The sequence below is a fragment of the Lissotriton vulgaris genome, chromosome 2_1, assembly GCF_964263255.1.
Source record: "Lissotriton vulgaris chromosome 2_1, aLisVul1.2, whole genome shotgun sequence".
Lineage (NCBI taxonomy): Eukaryota > Metazoa > Chordata > Amphibia > Caudata > Salamandridae > Lissotriton > Lissotriton vulgaris.
The window spans coordinates 1,446,183,195-1,446,205,360 of NC_141687.1; the positions used below are offsets into that span (position 1 = coordinate 1,446,183,195).

General features: G+C 44.9%; 1 protein-coding gene across 9 annotated transcripts in view; it reads right to left on the reverse strand.

Moving 5' to 3' along the window:
* Positions 1-22,166, reverse strand: part of R3HDM1 (R3H domain containing 1) — a 459,574-nt gene that overhangs the window by 175,383 nt on the left and 262,025 nt on the right. For all 9 annotated transcript variants that reach the window (XM_086957295.1, XM_086957292.1, XM_086957298.1 and 6 more), the window contains one exon: positions 20,099-20,222. In XM_086957295.1, the coding sequence (XP_086813421.1) occupies positions 20,099-20,222 (124 nt within the window). The remainder of the gene's footprint in view (positions 1-20,098; positions 20,223-22,166) is intronic.

A 22,166-nucleotide genomic window follows, 5' to 3' on the forward strand; every position in this document is an offset into this window, starting at 1 on the left:
ACAGATCCGACCAGCCTCGTTATATTTACAATTATTGCATACTAACAGTATTCTTCAAGTGACTGAATTTTTAAATCTGTCTCTTAGACTCCGAAATTGCCTGGATCAATGAATGTTACTGTATTAATGTACCAGACCATTAATGAGTTAATGTACAAAGGGTATTATATCATCTCACTTGCACTTTAACAATGTGACCATGTCTTTTTAACAATTGTATTTTATGACTTGTGTACTTTTATGGTTGAAACAAACCGAAATAAAGTCATTTTGTATTTGAATTTATATTGAAATAATAATTGACTGTTCTGGTCATCCCAGACAGTGCCACCTGGTGGCATACTGTTATAAGTACCGGTGTTGACAAGTAAGTGCTGGGGGAGAGCACTGAAAACAACCGGCTCAAATTAAGCAATGAGGCTCCCCAAGCTCCTCAGGGGTTATTGGGTTGCTCTTCCTTTGTAACATATTTTGGTGGTGAGCCAGTGTTGCTTTTCCGATTCATAGCAAGCCGACTCAGTGATTTGCTACATTCTATTGAGGGAGATCATTATGTCAAACCCCATGCTAGTTTATTGGATTATGAATGACTAGCCATATATGTTGATAATTTAATTACATTGAAGTGGCACATTAGCTCATGTATTGCTAAGAATTCCACCCCTAATCCATCTAGACGCTTTATCTTTAGATTATCTATTAAGGTAGTGTCATCAAGCGCATATTTTGAGCTCTGGGCTGCCATTGAGTACAGGAATATTCTTGGCCAGCTGACCAAAAATATGTCTAAACATGAAGCAAAGACCCTGCACATTAGAGATGCAAAACACAAACCTTAATAATGCAGCAATAGTGCACATATGGTTGATTCAGTGAAGGCCCTTTTTGAAGGGAAACTAGTTTCATTCTCACAATGAGCATAGCAGAGACACATTACAACATAATACATAAGATTATGAACTCTGCCCTCGGGTCACTCAATAGTAGCAATTGCATCTAACAAGAACAGACGTCAAAGTAAACAATAAGAGTATTGTTTATAGATTAACATGTAATGACCCACACAAGGGTAATATGTATCAATAGGTTTTGCGAAACAGAGAATCAACGACTTCGAATGCTCACTCTCAAGTCACAGGTCTGCTGCAAACAGAGCAAAGTTTGAGTTTAGATGGTAGTATATGACAACTTTTTTGCCATGCTTATTTGGTTGATACTGACTCAAGCTAAGGTCCATTTATAAAGAACAAATAGCGTCCAACTAATCAAGGAACAATTATCTCACACCCTGGAGGTCTTTACGATCTTGGTGTTCTAATCCTTGAAAGGATAGTTGCTTAAAAATGCTACTTTAAGTTTGAAAGTAAATATTTGCGGAGAATCCCTGCCTTCAGTGACGGCAGCAGCCATTCTCCCCTCCTCCTTCCCCCCGCAGTATGTTGGAGGCGATGTTGCAATTAAGAATGCTACACTAACATATCTCACACAAGTCCCAATAATCATTTTTAAGAGAAACATTTCAAACCCTCATATGAGCATCCAGCTCCCTCAAAAGGCTGTATGCATACCATTATATTTGCAGGCAGCTCATACTCCTTAAATTGATAATGAAGATCCCCTTGCTGTAATATATGCCTTGAGTCAGTATGGTGTATAAAGCAAGTACAGATACAGGCATATAGTAATATAATTATTTAGAGAATTAGAAGGGGGTCGGTAGTCAATCAACTTTGGAAAGGAAAATCTAATAAAACAGAAACAGCACAAAGTACAACATGTTCATATGGACGCAGCATATTCTTCACAAAAAGCATATCAAGCTAACCAATAATAATTCATGCAACATATAACTTAAATAAGCTGTATTGGCAGGCTTGTTCATGGTAATGAAGGGCTGCGTTTTAACACCTGCATGCGACCCTGTATCATTAATTATCCAAAGTTGCCAAAAGCATTAATAACGTGTATACTCTTTGGAGTGGTGTGGCTCACTGGTTAGAGGCGGCAGACCCGGAAGCAGAGAACGGCCCAGGACCAGGGTTCAATTCCCGACGCAGCAGGGTCGTGGACCAGGGTCAGCGGACTCGATAATTCTCGCCTCGGTGCCAACTCTAACCAGGGATCACACTCGGCAACTCTGGGCATCAGCTTGCCTCATCTCTACAACGGCCCCCCACATTCGCCGGGGATGCCTGGTTTCACCTTGGAGATGCCCAGTAGGGACCATCTCACAGGGATAGCCAGGACGGGTTCCCCAGCGGTCTACAGCGCCACGACTCCTCAGGACAGCAGTGCGCTTTACAAGACACATACATTTACATTACTCTTACATCAAACTAAGTTCTAAAACTGGATACAAATGCAACCAACTATGCCACATGTACAAATATAAAGGAATTTGCCCCCCTCTAAACAGACCACAATAAAGACACTTTCACCAAGATCTTTACTTTGCATGTAATATATGTTGGTTAGATTGCGAAGTGAATCAATCGATTGGGTGTGGTGAACAACAACAAAAGCAGATGACATTCACCATGTAGGTGCTCAAGACTCCATTTCAATGAGTACCTTAAGGTTGAAAAGGCATTCTGTGGCCAAATAACCTTCATGAGTCTGTGGTGGTAAACCTCGAGTGCAAGGACTAGTGTCCAAACCAGAACTTCAAGTGTTAAGCCAGGGGTAGTATAAAAACCATAACCTCGAGTGGAAAAAAACATTGTACAGGAAATAGAAGCAGAATGTACATATAATTGAGGTGGAAAGGGACTAAACACAATGGAGAGAAAGGAGAGAAAGCAAACCCCAAAAAATGTAGCGATGATATTTAAACTTGCTTCATTTTTATTGCTATCCATAGAAAATTGCATTACTTTTTAAAAAGGATATTCAGCATTAAAATATCATGGCAAATAGACCTTGATGACGATGACTGGTGTGAAGCCAGCCTAGTCCCAAGCGAGCTAGACATCTCCGATCGCCTCCACATGATCCAACTCAATTACCCACATCTCACTTACCTGATCCCCGGACGACTGCACCAAGCAAGCAAAGCCCCTCAGGCTCGGTATGTGTGATGCTCCCTACTGCAAGCGGACTACTTTCACATGGTCTGGGCTTGTCCAGCTCAGACCCAGTTTTGGGATGGGATTGAAGTGGAACTCTCTCTAGTCCAGGATCGTCCAATTACCCTCAACCCCAGGATTGCATTGCTGAGTCTACTCAATGACGTTGAGGGAGGGAGGGAGGATGGAACGGTCTGGTCTGGGTCAAACTCTCTCCCCAGCAGCTCCGCTGTGCAGTTGCCACTCCGCAGCACTTCAACCTCACCCTCCTGGTGAGGTTCATGCCTGCTGCCCGCTCTGCTGCCCAGATCCTGCCTGCCTCAGCCCCTCAGTCTTCATCGGTTTGTCCCGCTTTCAATTATTGTAAATACTTGGTTGCCCCCGCTTATTTTTAATCTCCTATAATTTTCCTCATTTCACTTAACTATTTTTACTTTCCCTGCCTGTTTTCCTGCTGCTGCAGCCCATGTGGCTCCTCCCCACCCCACACGCAGGCGCCAAAGGCAAGCCAGTCTGCATCCATCCGCGACCAGCGTCAGGGACCCTGGATCTCCCTCCATACACCGCTACGAGCCAGCCACTCTCCTCGCACTCAACCCCAGAAGAAAACTGTCAGCAGGCCACGCCTAACATGATCCATGGCCAGTTCTCCTGCTGACACTGCCACCAGGCCTTCACCACCGCTCCTGGCGTCAACACCCCTGACGCCCTAAGATGCATCCTCTTCAATAAGCGCTCCTTGCACCGACATGCCGTGGAGATCTGGAACCTCCTGGACTCGTTCTCATCCGATATCGCCTTCTTCACAGAAACCTGGAACAGCGCCTCCTCGACCCCTGACATCGCCACCGCCATCCCCGTCGGGTACAAGATCCAGAGGAAGGAACACAACACACAACCGGGAGGAGGCATCACCATTGCGCACAAAACTCCCTCCGTCTCACCACCTCCAGTGAAAACTTCCCCGCCACCGAGCACCTGTAGACGCCTGGAGAAGAACTGGAGAAGCAGCAAGACACCTGAAAACTACACCACCTTGACTGAATACCATCCTCGCATTAGAGCCACCAAAAAGACCTTCATCCCCAACAGAATCCTCGCCAACTCCAGCAACTCCAAGGAACTTTTCAGCATCATCCAGGAATTCAACAAACCGCGCAGCTAATCCATGGACATCACCCCCTCCCATGACCTCTGTGACAAACTCTGATCCTACTTCCACCTGAAGATAAAGAACCTCTACGACAAATTCAACGACCACAACCTGACTCTACAGTAAACCCCCCCCCACCGCCGCCCCCCCCCCCCCCCCCCCCCCCGTCGACACCACCACCCAGACCACCATCTCCACCTGGACACCGATCACGACAGAGGAGACTCCTGCGACCATGAAATGCATCCACTCCGGGGCCCCTACGGACCCCTGCCCACCCCATATATACCACTGAGTCGCCGCCACCATCGCACCTGTGTTGCAATGCACCATCAAGACCACCTTCGAGACCGGCTCCTTTCCAGACGACTGGAAACCCGGAGAAATCAGGCCCCTGCTCAAGAAGCCCTCAGCAGACCCGACTGACCTCAAGAACTACCGGCCCATCTCTCTGCTCTCTTTTGCAGCTAAAGTCGCCGAGAAGACAGTCAACACAGAATTAATAAGGTTCATCAAAGACTACTCCATCCTCGCCTCTTCCCAATCCGGATTCCAAAGCAACCACAGCACCGAGACCGCCCTACTCGCCGCCATCTACAACATCCGCACCCTCCTCTACCAAGGCCACACCACAGCCCTGATTCTACTCGACCTATCAGCAGCTTTCAAAACAGTCTCCCACCGAACAATCGCAGCTAGACTACACGATGCCGGCATACAAGGCACCTTCCTCTACAGGATCAGATCATTCCTCACCAGCAGGAGCCAAAGGAACAGACTGCTACCCTTCCTCTCTCAATCCACAGAGATCACCTGCGGAGTCCCACAGGGATAATCACTCAGCCCAACCCTTTTCAACATCTACATGGCCCCCCTCACCTCCATCGTCTGACAGCCCGGTCTCAACATAGTCTCCTACGCCGACAACACCCAGCTCATTGTCTCCCTCACCAGGACACCGCCAGACTCAACTTCCAGGAAGGAATGCAGGACGTTGCAGCCGGTATGAGCAACAGCTGCCTAAAACTTAATTCAGACAAAACGGAAGTCCTCATCACCACCCCCTTAGCATGGAACTCCTGGTAGCCACGGGATTCAGCATCCCCCTCGAACCACACCAAGAACCACAGCATCGTACTAGACTCCTCCCTCTCCATGAGGCGACAGGTCAACGCGGTCTTCTCCAGCTGTTTCAACACCCTCCATATCCTCAGTAAGACCTTCAAATGGATCCCGCCAGAGGCAAGGAAAATAGTCACCCACGCACTCATCACCAGCAGGCCGACTATGTAAACACCCTCTTTATCGGCATCAACAAGTCCCTACTCCGCAAGCTCCAGACAATACAGAACACCGCCGTCAGATTCGCCTTCTGGGTCACCCTACATGAACACATCAGCCAACACCTACGTAAGCTCCACTGGCTCCCCGCCGAGAAAAGAGTCACCTTGAAGATACTCCTCTACGCTTACAAATGCCTACACAACACCGGACCTGAATACCTCAACGACAGAATCACCCTCCACGTACCCAAACGAAACCTTCGATCCACCAACCCCCTTCTTGCCGAAACTCTGCGCATCTTCAGAGTCAGAACAGGGGGAAGATCCTTCTCCCACATCGCAGCCAAGACCTGGAACGAGCTCCCCACCCACATCAGACGTGCACCCTCCCTGAACACAGGCTCTGAAGACATGGCTCTTCGACTGATAAAGAACTCCCCCACCCCCCTCCCGCCCAGCACCTTGAGACCCTCACGTGTGAATAGTGCGCTTATAATTCCCTGATTGATTGAGTCTTTGTGGCTGTATCACGTTGGTGATCAAACGAGATACTGCATGCAAACCGAAGTCTCTGGACCCCCCCCTTCAGGGAAATTGATGAGGGTGTGGACTGGTATGCTCGCCACTAACTACGTATGTACTAGCATGCCTGAAGAAGCACAACAAGATTTGGGACAGGTGATGGGAACATCACAGGCTGGTTGTATGATCTGGTGTATATCATATGATGCTGCATTTACCTTACAGACCGGCCGAACTGTTTACTGTGGGTTTCAATGTTTTCTCTTTGAAAAATAATGACATTTGATTATTAAAATAATATTATGCTAAAAAGATTATGAACACAACCATACATGCAACATCACCTTTAGAAGGCAGCAAAGACCATGGATAAAAGTCAAAGTTAAAAACAACGTTGAAATCTACACATTTCAGTACAATTGGTAAAATGTAACCTTTCGCTGCAAATGCAAACTTTCGATATATTGACAATCAGGCACCTTGTTGCTGACGTAATGAGCAGCTGCAAAAGAGACCGGTTCACTGTGAGACTTGAAACCCTCTCAGACAGTGCGACGGCCCCGAATCCAACAGCCCAGGAAAAAAAGCAAAGCATTTCACATACATGTAACCATGTAAGACATTTCTCAATCAACTAGATAGCCCTTAACAAACAACCTGTAAATATACTTAAATGTGCGAGGTGATTAAACCGGACACGCAGCATATAAATAATGTTTTATATGGTCTCCATCTTCTGTAACACAGTTTGTCAGAAGATCAGACAACAGTCGTGGCCAATCTACAATTAGGCAATATATAAACTAATCACTTGGGTAGCAAAATGAAACTTATGCAAACATAGGGTTTTCGCTTTATGTATATATACTGCAGAATGCCATATTGTGCTCTTTAAAGACAATCAGAAATGGGGCTGTGAAAGCTGCAGTGCAGAAGGGTGATTCTGTGTCACAAAAAATGGAAATATTTCAATAGCTACACGCAATGAAAAGTTAGGTTTAAAAATGGGCATGATCTCGTTATTCAGTTTTTAAAGGGAATGATAACTGTATTCAGTTTTGATAGGGCACCAATTCTTGCAACTTTAAGGCTTTCTGTAAAACATGTTTGAGATTAGCAGTTATCTAATGAACGCTTGACAGAATTTGAGCGAGGCAATACAGATGATAGTCTACGCTCGAGGGACAAAAAAACACAATTGAAACTACAAACAGCATATATTACATTTAAAACATATCGCCAGATTAATGTGGTCATTACGTGAAGGAGAGCATGAAGTTCCTATACATACGTTGTGACATGGCAAGATCTAGAACGCTTACGAGCTCACTTCCACAGCATCCTAAATGGGAGCTTTGAGTAGACAGAACATTGAACAAGCATTTGCAATGCAAAAGGTCTTGCATTTGCGAGTTTGAGCTATTTTTATTGTAAATTACATTGCCTTTTATTAATGTTTTTGTTTTTGAAACATAAATAAAAGCCATTGTCATTTACAATGGCAATATGTCAAACTCGCGTAAATGCGAGACCGATTGCATTGCAAATGCTTTTTGTTACCGAAAAGCCCTTTCTACAGCGCATACTCGCTCTTTTGACGTTACTCACAAAAACAAACAAGTAAAGGTAAAGCACGAGATGGCTTTGTGCTACCAAAAGCACAATGCTCCAGCACTGGAATTATAATCAACATAGTGTCAGAACTTAAATCCCAATGGCAGGAGTCAGGAGGCCTCAACAAGGAACATATTAACCTGTAATAATGTGCTAGAATCTGTTGGAGGAATATGGTTAAAGACCAGTGTGCACACTGATGAGAGGCATGTGAGTCTAGGACAGTGTCTCCTATGAATGAGCAGTGCGGACGCTGAGTAACAGTCTCATAATCATGCAGTTTTGCCATCTGTACTAGTCTTGTTATCATCAGCGCTATTCTTATAGTTGCCATCGGCACTAGTCTCATTGTTATCATCAGCGCTATTCTCACTGTTCTCGTTAGCACTAGTCCCACTGTCATCATCAGAGCTATAGTCATTGTTATCAGTGCTATTCTCATTGTTGTCATGAGCACTAGTCCCATTGTCATCATCAGCGCTATTCTCATTGTTGGCATCGGCACTAGTCCCGTTGGTATCATTAGCGCTATTCTCATTGTTGTCATGGGCACTAGTCCCATGGTTATCAGTGCTATTCTCATTGCCGTCATGAGTAATAGTCCCATTGTTATCATCAGTTCCATTCTCTTTGCTGGCATCGGCACTAGTAATGTTCTCATCAGTGCTATTATCATTGTTGGCATCGACACTAGTCCCATGGTTAGTGCTATTCTCATTGTTGACATGGGCACTATTCCCATGGTTATCAGTGCTATTCTCATTGTTGGGATTGGCACTAGTCCCATTGGTATCATCAGAGTTATTCTCATTGTTGGCATCGGCACTAGTCCCATTGTTATCAGTGCTATTCTCGTTGTTGGCATCAGCACTACTTCCATTGTTATCATCAGCGCTATTCTCATTGTTGGCATCGGCACTAGTCCCATGGTTAGTGCTATTCTCATTGTTGGCATCGGCACTAGTCCCATTGGTATCATCAGCGCTATTCTCATTGTTGTCATGGGCACTAGTCCATGGTTATCAGTGCTATTCTCATTGATGGCATCAGCACTAGTCCCATTGTTATCATCAGTGCTATTCTCATTGTTGGCATCAGCACTAGTCCCATTGTTATCATCAGTGCTATTCTCATTGTTGGCATCTGCACTAGTCCCATTGTTCTCATCAGTGCTATTCTCATTGTTGGCATCTGCACTAGTCCCATTGTTATCATCAGTGCTATTCTCATTGTTCTCATGGGCACTGGTCCCATGGTTATCAGTGCTATTCTCATTGCTGTCATGAGCACTAGTCCCATTGTTATCAGTGCTATTCTGATTGTTGGCATTGACACTAGTCCCATTGGTATCATCAGCACTTTTCTCATTGTTGTCATGGGCACTAGTCCCATGGTTAGTGCTATTCTCATTGTTGTCATGGGCACCAGTCCCATTGTTATCATCAGTGCTATTCTCATTGTTCGCATCAGCACTAGTCCCATTGTTATCATCAGTGCTATTCTCATTGTTGGCATCGGGACTAGACCCATTGGTATCATCTGTGCTATTCTCATTGTTGTCAGGAGCACTAGTCCCATTGGTATCATCAGTGCTATTCTCATTGTTGGCATTGGCACTAGTCTCATGGTTATCATCAGTGCTATTCTCATTGTTGGCATCGGCACTAGTCCCATTGGTATCATCAGCGCTATTCTCCTTGTTGTCATGGGCTCTAGTCACATGGTTATCAGTGCTATTCTCATTGTTGGTATCGGCACTAGTCCCGTTGGTATCATCAGCGCTATTCTCATTGTTGGTATCGGCACTAGTCCCATGGTTATCAGTGCTATTCTCATTGTTGGTATCGGTACTAATCCCATTGTTATCTTCAGTGCTATTCTCATTGTTGGGATCGGCACTAGTCCCATTGGTATCATCAGCACTATTCTCATTATTGTCATGGGCACTAGTCCCATGGTTATCAGTGCTATTCTCCTTGCTGTCATGAGCAATAGTCCCATTGTTATCATCAGTGCTATTCTATCATCAGTGCTATTCTCATTGTTGGCATCGGCACTAGTCCCATTGGTATCAGCGCTATTCTCATTGTTGTCATGAGCAATAGTCCCATTGTTATCAGTGCTATTCTCATTGTTGGCATCAGCACTAGTCCCATTGGTATCATCAGTGCTATTCTCCTTGTTGGCATCGGCACTAGTCCCATTGGTATCATCAGCGCTATTCTCATTGTTGTCATGGGCACTAGTCCCATTGTTATCATCAGTGCTATTCTCATTGTTGGCATCAGCACTAGTCCCATTGGTATCATCAGTGCTATTCTCCTTGTTGGCATCGGCACTAGTCCCATTGGTATCATCAGCGCTATTCTCATTGTTGTCATCGGCACTAGTCCCATTGGTATCCTCAGCGCTATTTTAATTGTCATCAGCACTAGTCCCAATGCTGTCATCAAGATTACTCCCATTCACTTATAACAGGTCTTGAAAACACTGATATGTGTTGCCTGTTGCGGTTGCTGTTGTCTTCCTGCAGATTTTGAAAAGCCCTTGCTGATGACTTTACTTAAAGAGCAGATCTGCTTCAAAAGAATCTGACACAGTCTGGGTATCTGCTATAGGTGATTGTGGAAGGAAGCCAGGCGCTGACCAAAACAACCTCCATGGGTGACGATGTATATGCTACGTTAACAGTTTGACCGTCTGCCAACCACATAAAAATAGGTAGACTTTGTTTTATAAACATTGTTATTCTGGGAGGTGTGAAAGTGGCACGGAACACAACAGGCTTCTTTCATTTAGTTGCTTCCCTGAGAAATGGATCCAAAAAAAAAAAAAAAAAAAAGAACAAGCCTGCGAGTGGTGCACGTGCGCGCCACTGCAAACCATGTGGTTTTTATTATCGCACCCGTGTCCGGGCTCGATAATTGAAACCACATGACGGCCAGTGCGTGTAATAGACACCAATAGGCCATGGGCGGAGCAATGCGCCCGCCTTTGGCCTATTGGGTGCTCTCTTGGTAAAAAACACGCATGCAAAGCCCAATGGCGTGCCACAAAAGGAAAAGCACACACTTGTGTGTGTGTGCCATTCCTAGGTCAGCTTCTAAAACCCCTTTTTTACCTACTAAATGTCTCACACTGCAACGCTAGGCACGAGACCTAAAAATGGGGGATAGATACATGGAGTGCATCTCTATAGGATGGCTAGGCTGTTAACGATATGAATTAAGCATTGACCACTGTAAATTAAAGTATAAGTATCTTCCTTTCAGATTCTTTATTTTACCATTCCAACTACATTTAAAGAAGACAAAACTAGTATCAGAGTAAAGCACTATACAATTTTCCCATATTGTCTCAGCAAGTCTGACTGAAGAAAAAAGGTAACTCATACACAAATGTATGCATATACTTATAATCTCATTCGATTTCTTGTTCTAATCTACAAATCTTTGAAGAAAAATTAGGGTTGGGACCCATAATAATTCTTTATACAATTATTGCACAACCTATTGTGATCAGGAGTTAGGAAAAGAAATTAAAAGAGCACATGAATTTCTATTTCATAAACTTGCAGAAAAATCTTAATGAATAATGTTTTCAGTTTCATACCCAACGTGGTTTTACTTAAAACAGTGCATGTGTTTGTACGACCTACAAAGGCACAGGACTACAAATAATTGCGGATATCATAAAAAATTAAACTGAATGTTTTCCCCGTAAGATTGTATTGAATAGGAAATCAAAATGACGAATGGAACTAGTCGTGCTGGGACCATGACACTAGTACAATCAAACATTGCAGTGATTCAAAAAGAGTAGCAATTTTAGGTCGCATAAATTGATTTGTTTTTTATTTTTTACGCAAATACATTCAAATTTCTATGGGAAATACACATTTAAGGTGCAAATGAAGGAATTTTCTTCATGCGTGTAAGTGCTAAAAGTGCTATTTCGGGATAAAGTTTATTATTAATGTGCTAAACCTTAGAAACCTTTCGGAGTTCAAATGTAAACTGTTTTCAACTTTATACCAATTAACTATTTGTATTCATTCGTTTCTGAAACTCACTAAATATAAGTGCTGCTCAGGGTAACTGGTCAGCACAAAGTGATGCATAGAGATTTGACGTTGCACAGGCTAAAGAAGATGATGCATGAGGTTGAGTTGATCAATGGGGACAGAAATTAAAACTCACAATGAAAACGCGAAACCAAACACAAGCTAGATGATATTTACACATATCACATATTTTCATTGCCTAAGGTGGCAGGCAGAGGTGCTGGACTTAGAGATGTAAGGCTTGCTTAAATAGCAGGACAATGAGGGAAGAAGATAGCTTTTCACTCCAATGTTCCGATCACTTGGCTAACTTTCCTGGGGTACTTTTTTTTAACGTATTATCTTAGTTGCTATTGAAATTCCAGATGTGCAGCCCATCAGATTTCCCACAGTATTTCTGCTACAGATCCAGGTATTAAAATGTAGCAGTGTGAAATATAACTCAAATCTCAACCATTGCCTGAAATTCCATCAACCCTCAAGAAACCTGCGCTCTGCTTCCCTCACATTCGTGTACATACTGGACACGGTCGCTCCCTCCTGCCCTGCTCTTCCCTTAACGCTGGCTGGGTATCGTTAGCGCTGCTACTGTGCATACTTTGTTTGAAGCATTATTTAAATGCGCCTCTGCTTGCTGGAATTTACTGTATCTCGCTAGCGCTGTAAGAGTGCCTACATCGATTGTAGCCTGCTATTTTTCACAATGCCTTGCTCCTAGAGATAGCGCTTTGTCTGGCTGCTTGACTGTCTGCGCCCCGCTACTCACCACAGATTGATTAATTATTTAACTTTTTCTCCCCAACCCGGTCGGCTATTGCCTTTGAGCCGCCATTACCTGGGTTGTTGTTGTTGTGGCCGGAGCCCGCCCCCTACACCACGCACCCGCCTCCCAGCAGCTCCTCCCTCGCCCCTCCCCCTTCCACTATCCTTATATGACAGTTGTCCCAACGCGCAGCGTGTACGCGCAGCGATCGCGCCCAATCCGCGCCGAAGGTGTGCCAAAGGTAAGCCCGTCTACGCCCGTCCGCGCCTGGTCCTCGTAATGCCCACCCCACCCGCATTACTTACGATGCCACCACCCTCCTAGCCCTCAACCCCAGCCGTTCCCCCAACTGCGTCCAAGCCGCCCCTGGACACACCCATGGACCCTTCTCCTGCAACTCCTGCAAGTTCGACGGCACCAAGAACAACTCCTCATCCACGAACACAAAACAGATAACCGACCCCAACCATCTAACTCAACACCCGATCGGTCCACAGACACGCCATTGACCTCTGGAATCTACTCGACACCATCTCTCCGGACGTCGCCTTCCTAACAGAAACATGGATGAATGCCTCTTCAGCCCCAGACATCACCATTGCCATCCCGGAAGGCTATAAGATCATTCGCAAGGACCGTACCGGCCACACAGGAGGAGGCATCGCTATCGTCCATAAGAAATCCACCCGCATCTCAACCAGCTCAGACGTCAATCTCACCAACTCTGAACACCTTCACTTCCAGATCCACACCGACCCCAAGACCACGCTCAGAGGCACCCTCCTTTACAGACCACCAGGACCCCGCGCACAATTTAGTGAAGACATCACGGACTTCATCACTCCACACGCGCTCCCCTCCGAGGAGTACATCCTTTTGGGAGACCTCAACTTTCACCTTGAAAAGAACAACGACCGCAACACCACCACCCTTTTGGACAACCTCGCCAACCTCGGACTTAAACAACTTGTCACTACCCCCACCCACATCGCAGGTCACACACTCGACCCTATCTTCACCTCCAGCAAACATGTCTCCTTCAGCCACACCACATCTCTCCTTTGGACTGACCACAGCTGCGTTCACTTTACCTACAACAAGCCCACATCCAACATCCACCCCCAACCCACTCTGCAAAGAAACGAACAAAATCACCATCGACCAGATCTCCTCATCGCTTCTGCAAAACCCCCTAGCCCACTCCTCAAACCCAGACCAAGCAGCCACCAACCTCACCCAATGGTTATCCAACAGCGCCGACATCCTAGCACCACTGAAAAAACGACAAATCAAACTAGGCAGCAAGAAGGCCTCCTGGTTCAACGATGATCTTCAGAAATCCAAGAAACTTTGTCGCTCCCTTGAGAAGGCCTGGAAAAAAGACCCAACCACCAGCACCAAGGACGCCTTCAAAAACGCCACCCGCATACACCACCAACTGATCCGGAATGCCAAGAAAGCCGCTTTCAAGGACCGACTAGATAACAACGCCCACAACAGCAAGGAATTATTCAACATCGTCAAGGAATTTACCAACCCCTCGGCCAACTCCAACGACATCACCCCCTCTCAAGCCCTCTGCGACTCCCTAGCCTCATTCTTCCACAACAAAATTGCAGACATCCACAACAGCTTCGACAACCGACCCAGAGACCAACCCACCCAACCCCCCGCAGGACCCCCACCCCCCCCGAATAGCCTCAATGACTGGAAACCAATCTCCACTGAGGACACCATCCGTCTGATGAACTCTATCCACTCAGGATCCCCCACAGACCCATGCCCTCACCACATCTTCAACAAAGCAGACTCCGTCATAGCACCACACCTCCGAGACGTCATCAACTGCTCCCTCAAATCCGGCACCTTCCCGGAAAGCTGGAAACATGCCGAACTCAGCGCCCTTCTGAAAAAACCCACAGCTGACCCCACCGAACTCAAAAACTACCGCCCCATCTCGCTCCTCCCATTCCCGGCCAAAGTCATCGAGAAAGCGGTCAACAACCAGCCTTCCTCGAAACCAACAAATCCCTCGACTCATCACAATCCGGCTTCCGAGCCAAGCACAGCACTGAAACCGCCCTTATCGCAGCAACAGACGACATTCGAACTCTACTGGACAATGGAGACACAGTCGCCCTCATCCTCCTCGACCTCTCCGCAGCCTTCGACACGGTCTGTCATAGCACCCTTTTACAACGCCTCAGAAACGTCGGAATCCAAGGAAAAGCACTGAAATGGATCACCTCGTTCCTCACCGGAAGAACCCAGAGAGTCCGCCTTCCACCATTCAAGTCAGAGGCCACTGAAGTCATCTGCGGCGTACCACAAGGATCTTCACTCAGCCCCACCCTCTTCAACGTATACATGAGCCCCCTCGCGGTCATCGCACGCCAACATAACCTCAACATCATCTCCTACGCCGACGACACTCAACTGATCTTATCACTCACCAGAGACCCTAACACCGCCAAAACCAACCTGCATGAAGGAATGAAAGAAGTAGCCGAATGGATGAAACACAGCCGTCTGAAACTGAACTCAGACAAAACAGAAGTCCTCATCCTAGGCACCTCCCCCTCCGCCTGGGATGACTCTTGGTGGCCAGAGGCCCTTGGAAAAGCACCCATTCCGACAGACCACGCACGGAACCTGGGCGTCATCCTGGATTCCTCTCTTTCGATGAACAGACAAGTCAACGCCGTTTCTTCATCTTGCTTCAACATTTTTCGCATGCTCAAAAAAACATTTCGCTGGATCCCCACCGAAACTAGAAAAACAGTCACCCACGCTCTGGTCACGAGCCGACTGGACTACGGAAACACCCTTTACGCCGGTACCACCGCAAAACTCCAGAAAAAACTACAACGCATCCAGAACGCTTCAGCTAGGCTCATATTAGACATCCCGCGTAAAGAACACATCTCTGGTCACCTGAAAAGCCTCCACTGGCTCCCCGTCAATAAGAGGATTACTTTCCGACTCCTAACCCACGCACACAAAGCACTCTACGAAATCGGACCCAAATGCCTCAACACACGACTGTCCTTCTACCCCCCCCCCCCCCCCCCCCCCCGCCAGCTACGATCCTCCAACCAGGCCCTTGCCACTGTACCTCGCATCAACAAAACCACCATGGGAGGTAGATCCTTCTCCTACCTGGCAGCTAAAACCTGGAACTCACTTCCCACTCACCTTCGCCTTACTCAGAACCACCTAGCATTCAGAAAGCAACTTAAAATGTGGATATTTGACAAGTAAGTCCCCACCCTTCCTCAAGCGCCTTGAGACCCTCTGGGTATGTAGCGCGCTATATAAATTTATTGACTTGACTTGACTCTGCATCCACCGAACCTACAATGCAGGACAATCCTCCTACTTCGCCGCAAGTCCTGGAAAGACCTTCTCCTTCACCTCTGAATAGCATCCTCTCTTCCGTAAATCAGAAAGGGTTTCAAGGCGTGGCTCTTCGACTGATCCCAGCAAGATCCTAGTTCCAGGTTACCCTAATTTGTGATAACACATGACCAGTCCTTTTCTCAATAGGCAATGACTAACCCATTTATCAATATCTGGTTGAAGTATGAGAACAGTGTATATATGAAGGTATCTGCAGAAGAAATGGTGAGGTGCTTTAGAACAAAATCCTGAAAACAACTGCTACCTTCACATTCCATTCAGGATCCTAGATTTCTTCAAATGCATGAAGTTTAAATCCTGCTGTTTCACACCCATGGTCTTACAAGGAGCACCGTTATACTGAATAGCATTAACATGTGTTACTTCAAATGGTTAGAAACAGCAGAAGTGTGGTATGAAAGGTCATCTTCAAACAGGTTATTACATCTGTGGTCTAACTTAGGGTCGGACATACATTACTAGCAAACTCATTTTTTCAGCTACACCACTTGCCACGTTTATCTGGATTTTGCTTCAAACCTACAATTAGACTAAACTCCACCTACAGCAGTAGCTGCTTTTTCACTGGAAACCTGAATAAACTGAAATGCTCTGCTTATATGACTTTGGCGCCATCTAATGGCAATACATAATATTTGTTGCGCCAGAATCAATGGCTTGCTTGGTAAACCAATTTGCTATTTACTTATCTTATTCTCACGATGAACCCGAGATTATGAGTCCCAACCTGGGACGGCCTAGCTACCGGACGTTGCAGGGAGCTGCCTGGCACGGTGGGGTCAGTTTCACTGCCGCGGGGGGGCCGGTTTTGTATCTGGGGTCCTGCTGCCACATTCCTACTAGCAGCGCTTCTAAATAAACAATGGCAAAACCTATAGATTTAAAGCGTACTATAAAAACAGTTGTTTTCGCACCGTTTAGTTAGAGCATCTGCAAGTAGGAACATGGCTGGCAGGGCGCCAGAGCAAAACCAGCCCTCGCTGCAGTGAAATCGGTCTCCACTTTCCCGGTCCGCCGAAAGGTATGGTGCCCGGCAGGCCAGTCCAGCCCTGGACATGACCACACCTACTGGTGCCTGTTATTAAGGTAGGCCACTTTGGGCGATGTGGATGGAGGGTGGGGGTGCACTCAGCCATTGGACTAGCATGCAGTCAATAAATGATGTCAAAAGGTATCACCGACTGTTTTTCTGACAAAGCCCCTTTTGCATTTAAGCAGCAAACAAACAATACAACGTTACAATGACTGAAATGCACACCTGCACACAGTCTTGAAATGGGACCAAACATCAAGGCTCTGGATTTTCTATGTCATAAAAGCAGGGCACACGTCCAAAAAAAAAAAAAGAAGTGGGGGGACGCGGTCACCAGAAGTGACGTCGTGACAGGAAGTGACGTCACGAACGGTGGTTTGCACCATCGGGCTCATTGCCTCCCCTCGCTCATCCCTTAGATGCGATTGCATCTGAGAAGTCAGCGTGTGTGCAGCATGCTGTGAGCTCCGATATCATCCCAGAAAGGCCAAAGAGTGAAGTCCAGCTGTTTGGCAGAGGGGGGACGCCGTCCACCCACGTCGTACCACGAATCGAGCCCTGCATTAAAGGAGTTGCTGAAGGTGCCAAGGTTTGAAATAAGAGCATGTTGTGTGTGTGTGATTCTTTGTTATCACCTCAGTGGGTAATGTTTTCCCCAACGTGTGAAAAGTGTAGTACTAACAAGCATTTGCAATGCAATAGGTCTCGCAACTGCGAGATTTTGAGCTAATGGCTTTGTATATGACGATGCCTTTTATTTATGTGTTTAAAAAACAACACACAAATAAACGGCATAGTCATTTACAATAGCAATAGGTCAAAGTTTCTAAAATGCGAGACCGATTACATTGCAATTGCTTGTTATTTACAAGCGTCCCATGCAGCGCTTTCACGTTACTAGAGGCCACGCCCCTTCTTTAGACGAGCCGTATCTAAAGAAAGGTCAGCGGCCTCTATTAAAGTGAATGTGCGGTATGGGGCGCCTTTACCAAAAAAGCATTTGTTTGTCAAGTTGAGAAACAAATGCTTTTTTGTAAAAGTTCCCCGTCATGAACATGAAATTCCTGGGTGGTCTTGGTTTCTAAGAGCATCATTTATGCAAGGACTCCAGTCAGCTCAGGCTTGTCCACATCTCCCAACTGTCATTGTTTCTCCACCTATGGCCACAGCACGAATTGGGGGAACAGCCACCCAGGAGAGTGTCTGCCCCTGGCAGTTGGTGTGTTCTGGGATACCCAGAAAGTACAACCTACAAGTTTGAAGGAGACAACATTGGACCTCTTGTGGTCAGAGCTGGATGCCTGTGCCTAAGAAATTATCTGCTTGGTTAAAAAAAATCTAAGGTTTCCCCAAATAGACAGATGAGCATCTTCCTTCTTTCTGTTTAGTGCTCACAGACTCCCGGAGCAGACCAGTTTGAACTGGTCATGGTGTGTGTTTTTTTCTTTAATCTAAGCCAGACAGAGCACCAACTGAATTAAATCACTGCTAGGTTCTTGGTCCTTTTGTGCATTTCATATGCTTGTGCACGGAACTAGTCACATTAGTTCTGTGGATCCCCATAACAGCATTGCTGGAATCCAGGACCAACACTGAGTCGACAATAAAAGCCGAGGATCCCTGGCCTAAGCAATTTCAATGATTAAACCTCAAAACATATCACAAAAATACAAAAAAAAACATACACCAAACAAATGCTCACATTTTGAAATATTTTGTTTTATTCACAATCAAATATAGAAAACGTTTTCACATTTTCCATTTTGCTTCTTTATTTGTGTATACTGTAATAATTTTAATTTATTAATGTTAATATTATTTAATTTTGCTTGTTGAAGATGGAGCTCTTCAGCTTTTAACCACCGGACAGCTCTATTAGGCAGGTTTGTTCTGGGAGACTCGCTCAAAGATGGGTGCAACAAAAATAAGGTATGATTTATGAATTGACTTCTAGTTGTACTAGACAGAAATGAAGCCGTTAGGAACAGTAGACATAATATAAAAAAATATATTATACAGGATAAATGATTACATCTGAGTCACCAAAGCAGTCATAATAGCTAACCAATCACTATGATTTCGGTTCTCATAATTAACAAGCAGCACCTTTACCCCCTTACTTAATGCCACAAAGGAGAAACGTTATAAAAACTGAATGCAGACGCATTCCAATTTGCTAGTCCCGGGCTAATGCATGCATTGGCAAAGTCTGTGGATCTGGCTTTTAGGAGGTAAAGGTTATAAACACAGGCATGCTCAAATGTTGTGGCAGCAGTAAGGGAAGTAAAAGTGTTCATTTACGTGGTGATAATGGTTCAATTGCGGTAGTAGTAAAGGTGCTGATGGTGGCAGTGGTGATGTGATAAAAGTGGTAGTGTAGTAATAGTGTCAGCGGTCAAGGTGTTGATGTTAACAGCTGGTAGTGGTAATGGTAAAGGCTACTGAATGAAAAACATGTAAATAAAAAAATGACTCCTTTCTTTATACAATGCATTAATTAGATGAAATAATTATGATGAATCAGCATACTTGCTTTAAGTAAAATTATTAGATAGAAGGTGGAAGTATACGTAAAACATCCACTAGTATGAAGTGAGAAGGAAATACTCCTCAAGGCGAAGCTGATGCTCACAAACTGTGTATTTGAAAATACTGGTAGCGAAAGTTTCAGAGAGCTTCACTGCCAAGCCACAACTAAATGTATGCATGTATAAGTCTGATACTAGATACTTTTTAAAACTGATACCAAATATAGATATTACAGTCAACAAATATGATAAAAGTAAAACAGCGATCAATTCATAGCACTGTTAAAACAATGACACTACCATGGTGCCCGTAATAACCTGCTATGTACCTCGATAGCCACAATATCTAACAAAACACCTTGCAACAGTTATAGTATACACCTGAACAGAGTATGTATAGTAATAAAATTATAAACACAAGTTCATTCATTAAGACTCCAGCCCTTTACAATCCCACTTTTATAAATTGGAATCACAAATACTGATTTACTATACAAAAAAAATAAACATACCTTATTATACACTACTTTTTAAGTTTTTAGAAGCTTTTTCATACAACAGAGAAACAATTATCCAGAATTAAACGAAAATGAAAATATCCTCCAATAGCTTTTGTTAATTTGTATTTAACAATAAAAGATAAAATAAACTGACCTGTTTGCTGCGTTGGTTGTGGCAGTGGTTGTGTTTGCTGAGAGTTAAAATGGACGGAATTTACAGGCCGATATTGTTGACTAGAGTGAGGATACTGGCCAGGAGCACAGTAACAGCCTGACACCTAAAAAGAAAAACAAATGTTTTTATGCTTCTATTTTGTTTCCTTCTTCAATGTTCACTGTAGAAACCAATTCATGTGACATCATTTCTCTAAAAGGGTGGAAACAGAGCACCAACACACTTAAAAATCAAGTGTAGGAGTAGTTTCTTACCTGTAACTCCAGTTCTGTAGTAGGGGTATCTCTGTTATAGTCATAATCTAGTGAATAGTCCCGCCCATGTGCGTGGGCCCCGGAGCAATCAAAAATAATCTCTTAAGCGGTCTTCTTTGCAGTCCTGCAAAGACACTTAAGAGAAAATCAAAGACAAATAATGCAGCCTATAATACAAGGCTACACTGGCCAATACTTCAACTTAAAGTGAAAAGGATAGCCAAATAAAATAAAATTTTACAAATATTGCAAAGTTTCACCCAAAGAGAAACTTCCCTTCACCAAAATCCTTGAAATGATAGAGAGGAAGGGTTGGACAGACAAGCACCCATAGGCTGCCATTATGTGTCTGGAAAAGGGATACTGTGCCTTTAAGGAACTCTCCAAAGACCCTTGGTATCCCAGGATGCACAGCGAAAGTCCTTTTACTTTCAGTTCTTTTTGAAGGTGTATAAAGCAAGCCTATAGCATACAGTGCATTATCATTTTCTCCACCGGGAGGAGGGCGGGCGCTTATGACTATAACGGAGATACCCCTACTACAGAACTGGAGCTACAGGTAAGAAACTACTCCTTCTGTAGTAGGGGATCTCTGTGTATAGTCATAATCTAGTGAATAGAATGGCAAGCCCATCCAAAAAAAAAAACAATCCAGCGGCGGAGGAAAAAGACAGCACCACTACTGTGCAAACAGATTTCTCAACGATGCCTGCCCAACCTGAGCATCTGCCCTGGTATCAGAGTCCAGACAGTAATGCTTAGCAAAGGTATGGACCGACTTCCAAGTGGCAGCCCTGCAGATGTCTGCAATGGGAACATTACGTAGCAAAGCCGCGTTTGCTGCTTTGCCTCTGGTAGAATGAGCCTTAGGCTTACACCCTAAGGTCTTATTAGCTTTCTGATAACATAACTGGATACAGGACACAATCCACCTCGAGATGGACTGTTTAGAGGTGGCAGACCAGTCCTGACCAACCCATAATTGACAAACAATTGGTTTGACCTACAAATGTCCTTGGTCTTAGCCAAGTAGAACTTCAATACCCTTGTGACATCCAGGGAATGTAAAGACCGTTCCGCTGGAGTGGAATGATTTTGGAAAAACGTAGGCAAAGTTATAGTCTGATTGACATGGAATTCAGAAATCACCTTAGGAAGGAACTTAGGGTGAGTACGCATTACAACCTTAGCAGCATGAAATACAGTAGAAGGTTCTTGATAACACAATACCTGAATCTCACTCACCCTGCGGGCCGATGTAATGGCCACGAGGAAAGCCGTCTTCCACGACATGTGCTGCGGTGAAGCCTTATGAATGGGTTCAAAAGGTTCTTTCATCAATCTGGACAGCACCACATTCAACTCCCAGGAAGGCGAAGGACTCCGAACAGGAGGAAACACTTTCTTCAATCCTTCTAAAAAATCCTTAATCACAGGGATCTGGAAGAAGGAAGTCTGTGAAGGACATTTCCTGTACGCAGTTAATGCTGCGAGGTGAACCTTAATAGATTGAAAATTAATGCAATGCAAGAGATATGGAAGGACAACCTCTTCCTTGCAGGTCGTCGGATCATAGTTCTTTGGAAGTGCACCAGATGCAGAACCTCTTCCTCTTGTAGGCATAGGACGTCCTAGTGGAAGGCCGCTTAACCTCCTTGAGAATATTCATGCAATCCTCAGGCAGATTCAGGTGTCCATATTGCACTATCTCAGGAGTCATGCCGCCAAACTCAACAATGAGAGGTTGGGGTGCACCATCTGCCCCCCGAACTTCGTGAGAAGGTCCGGCTGAC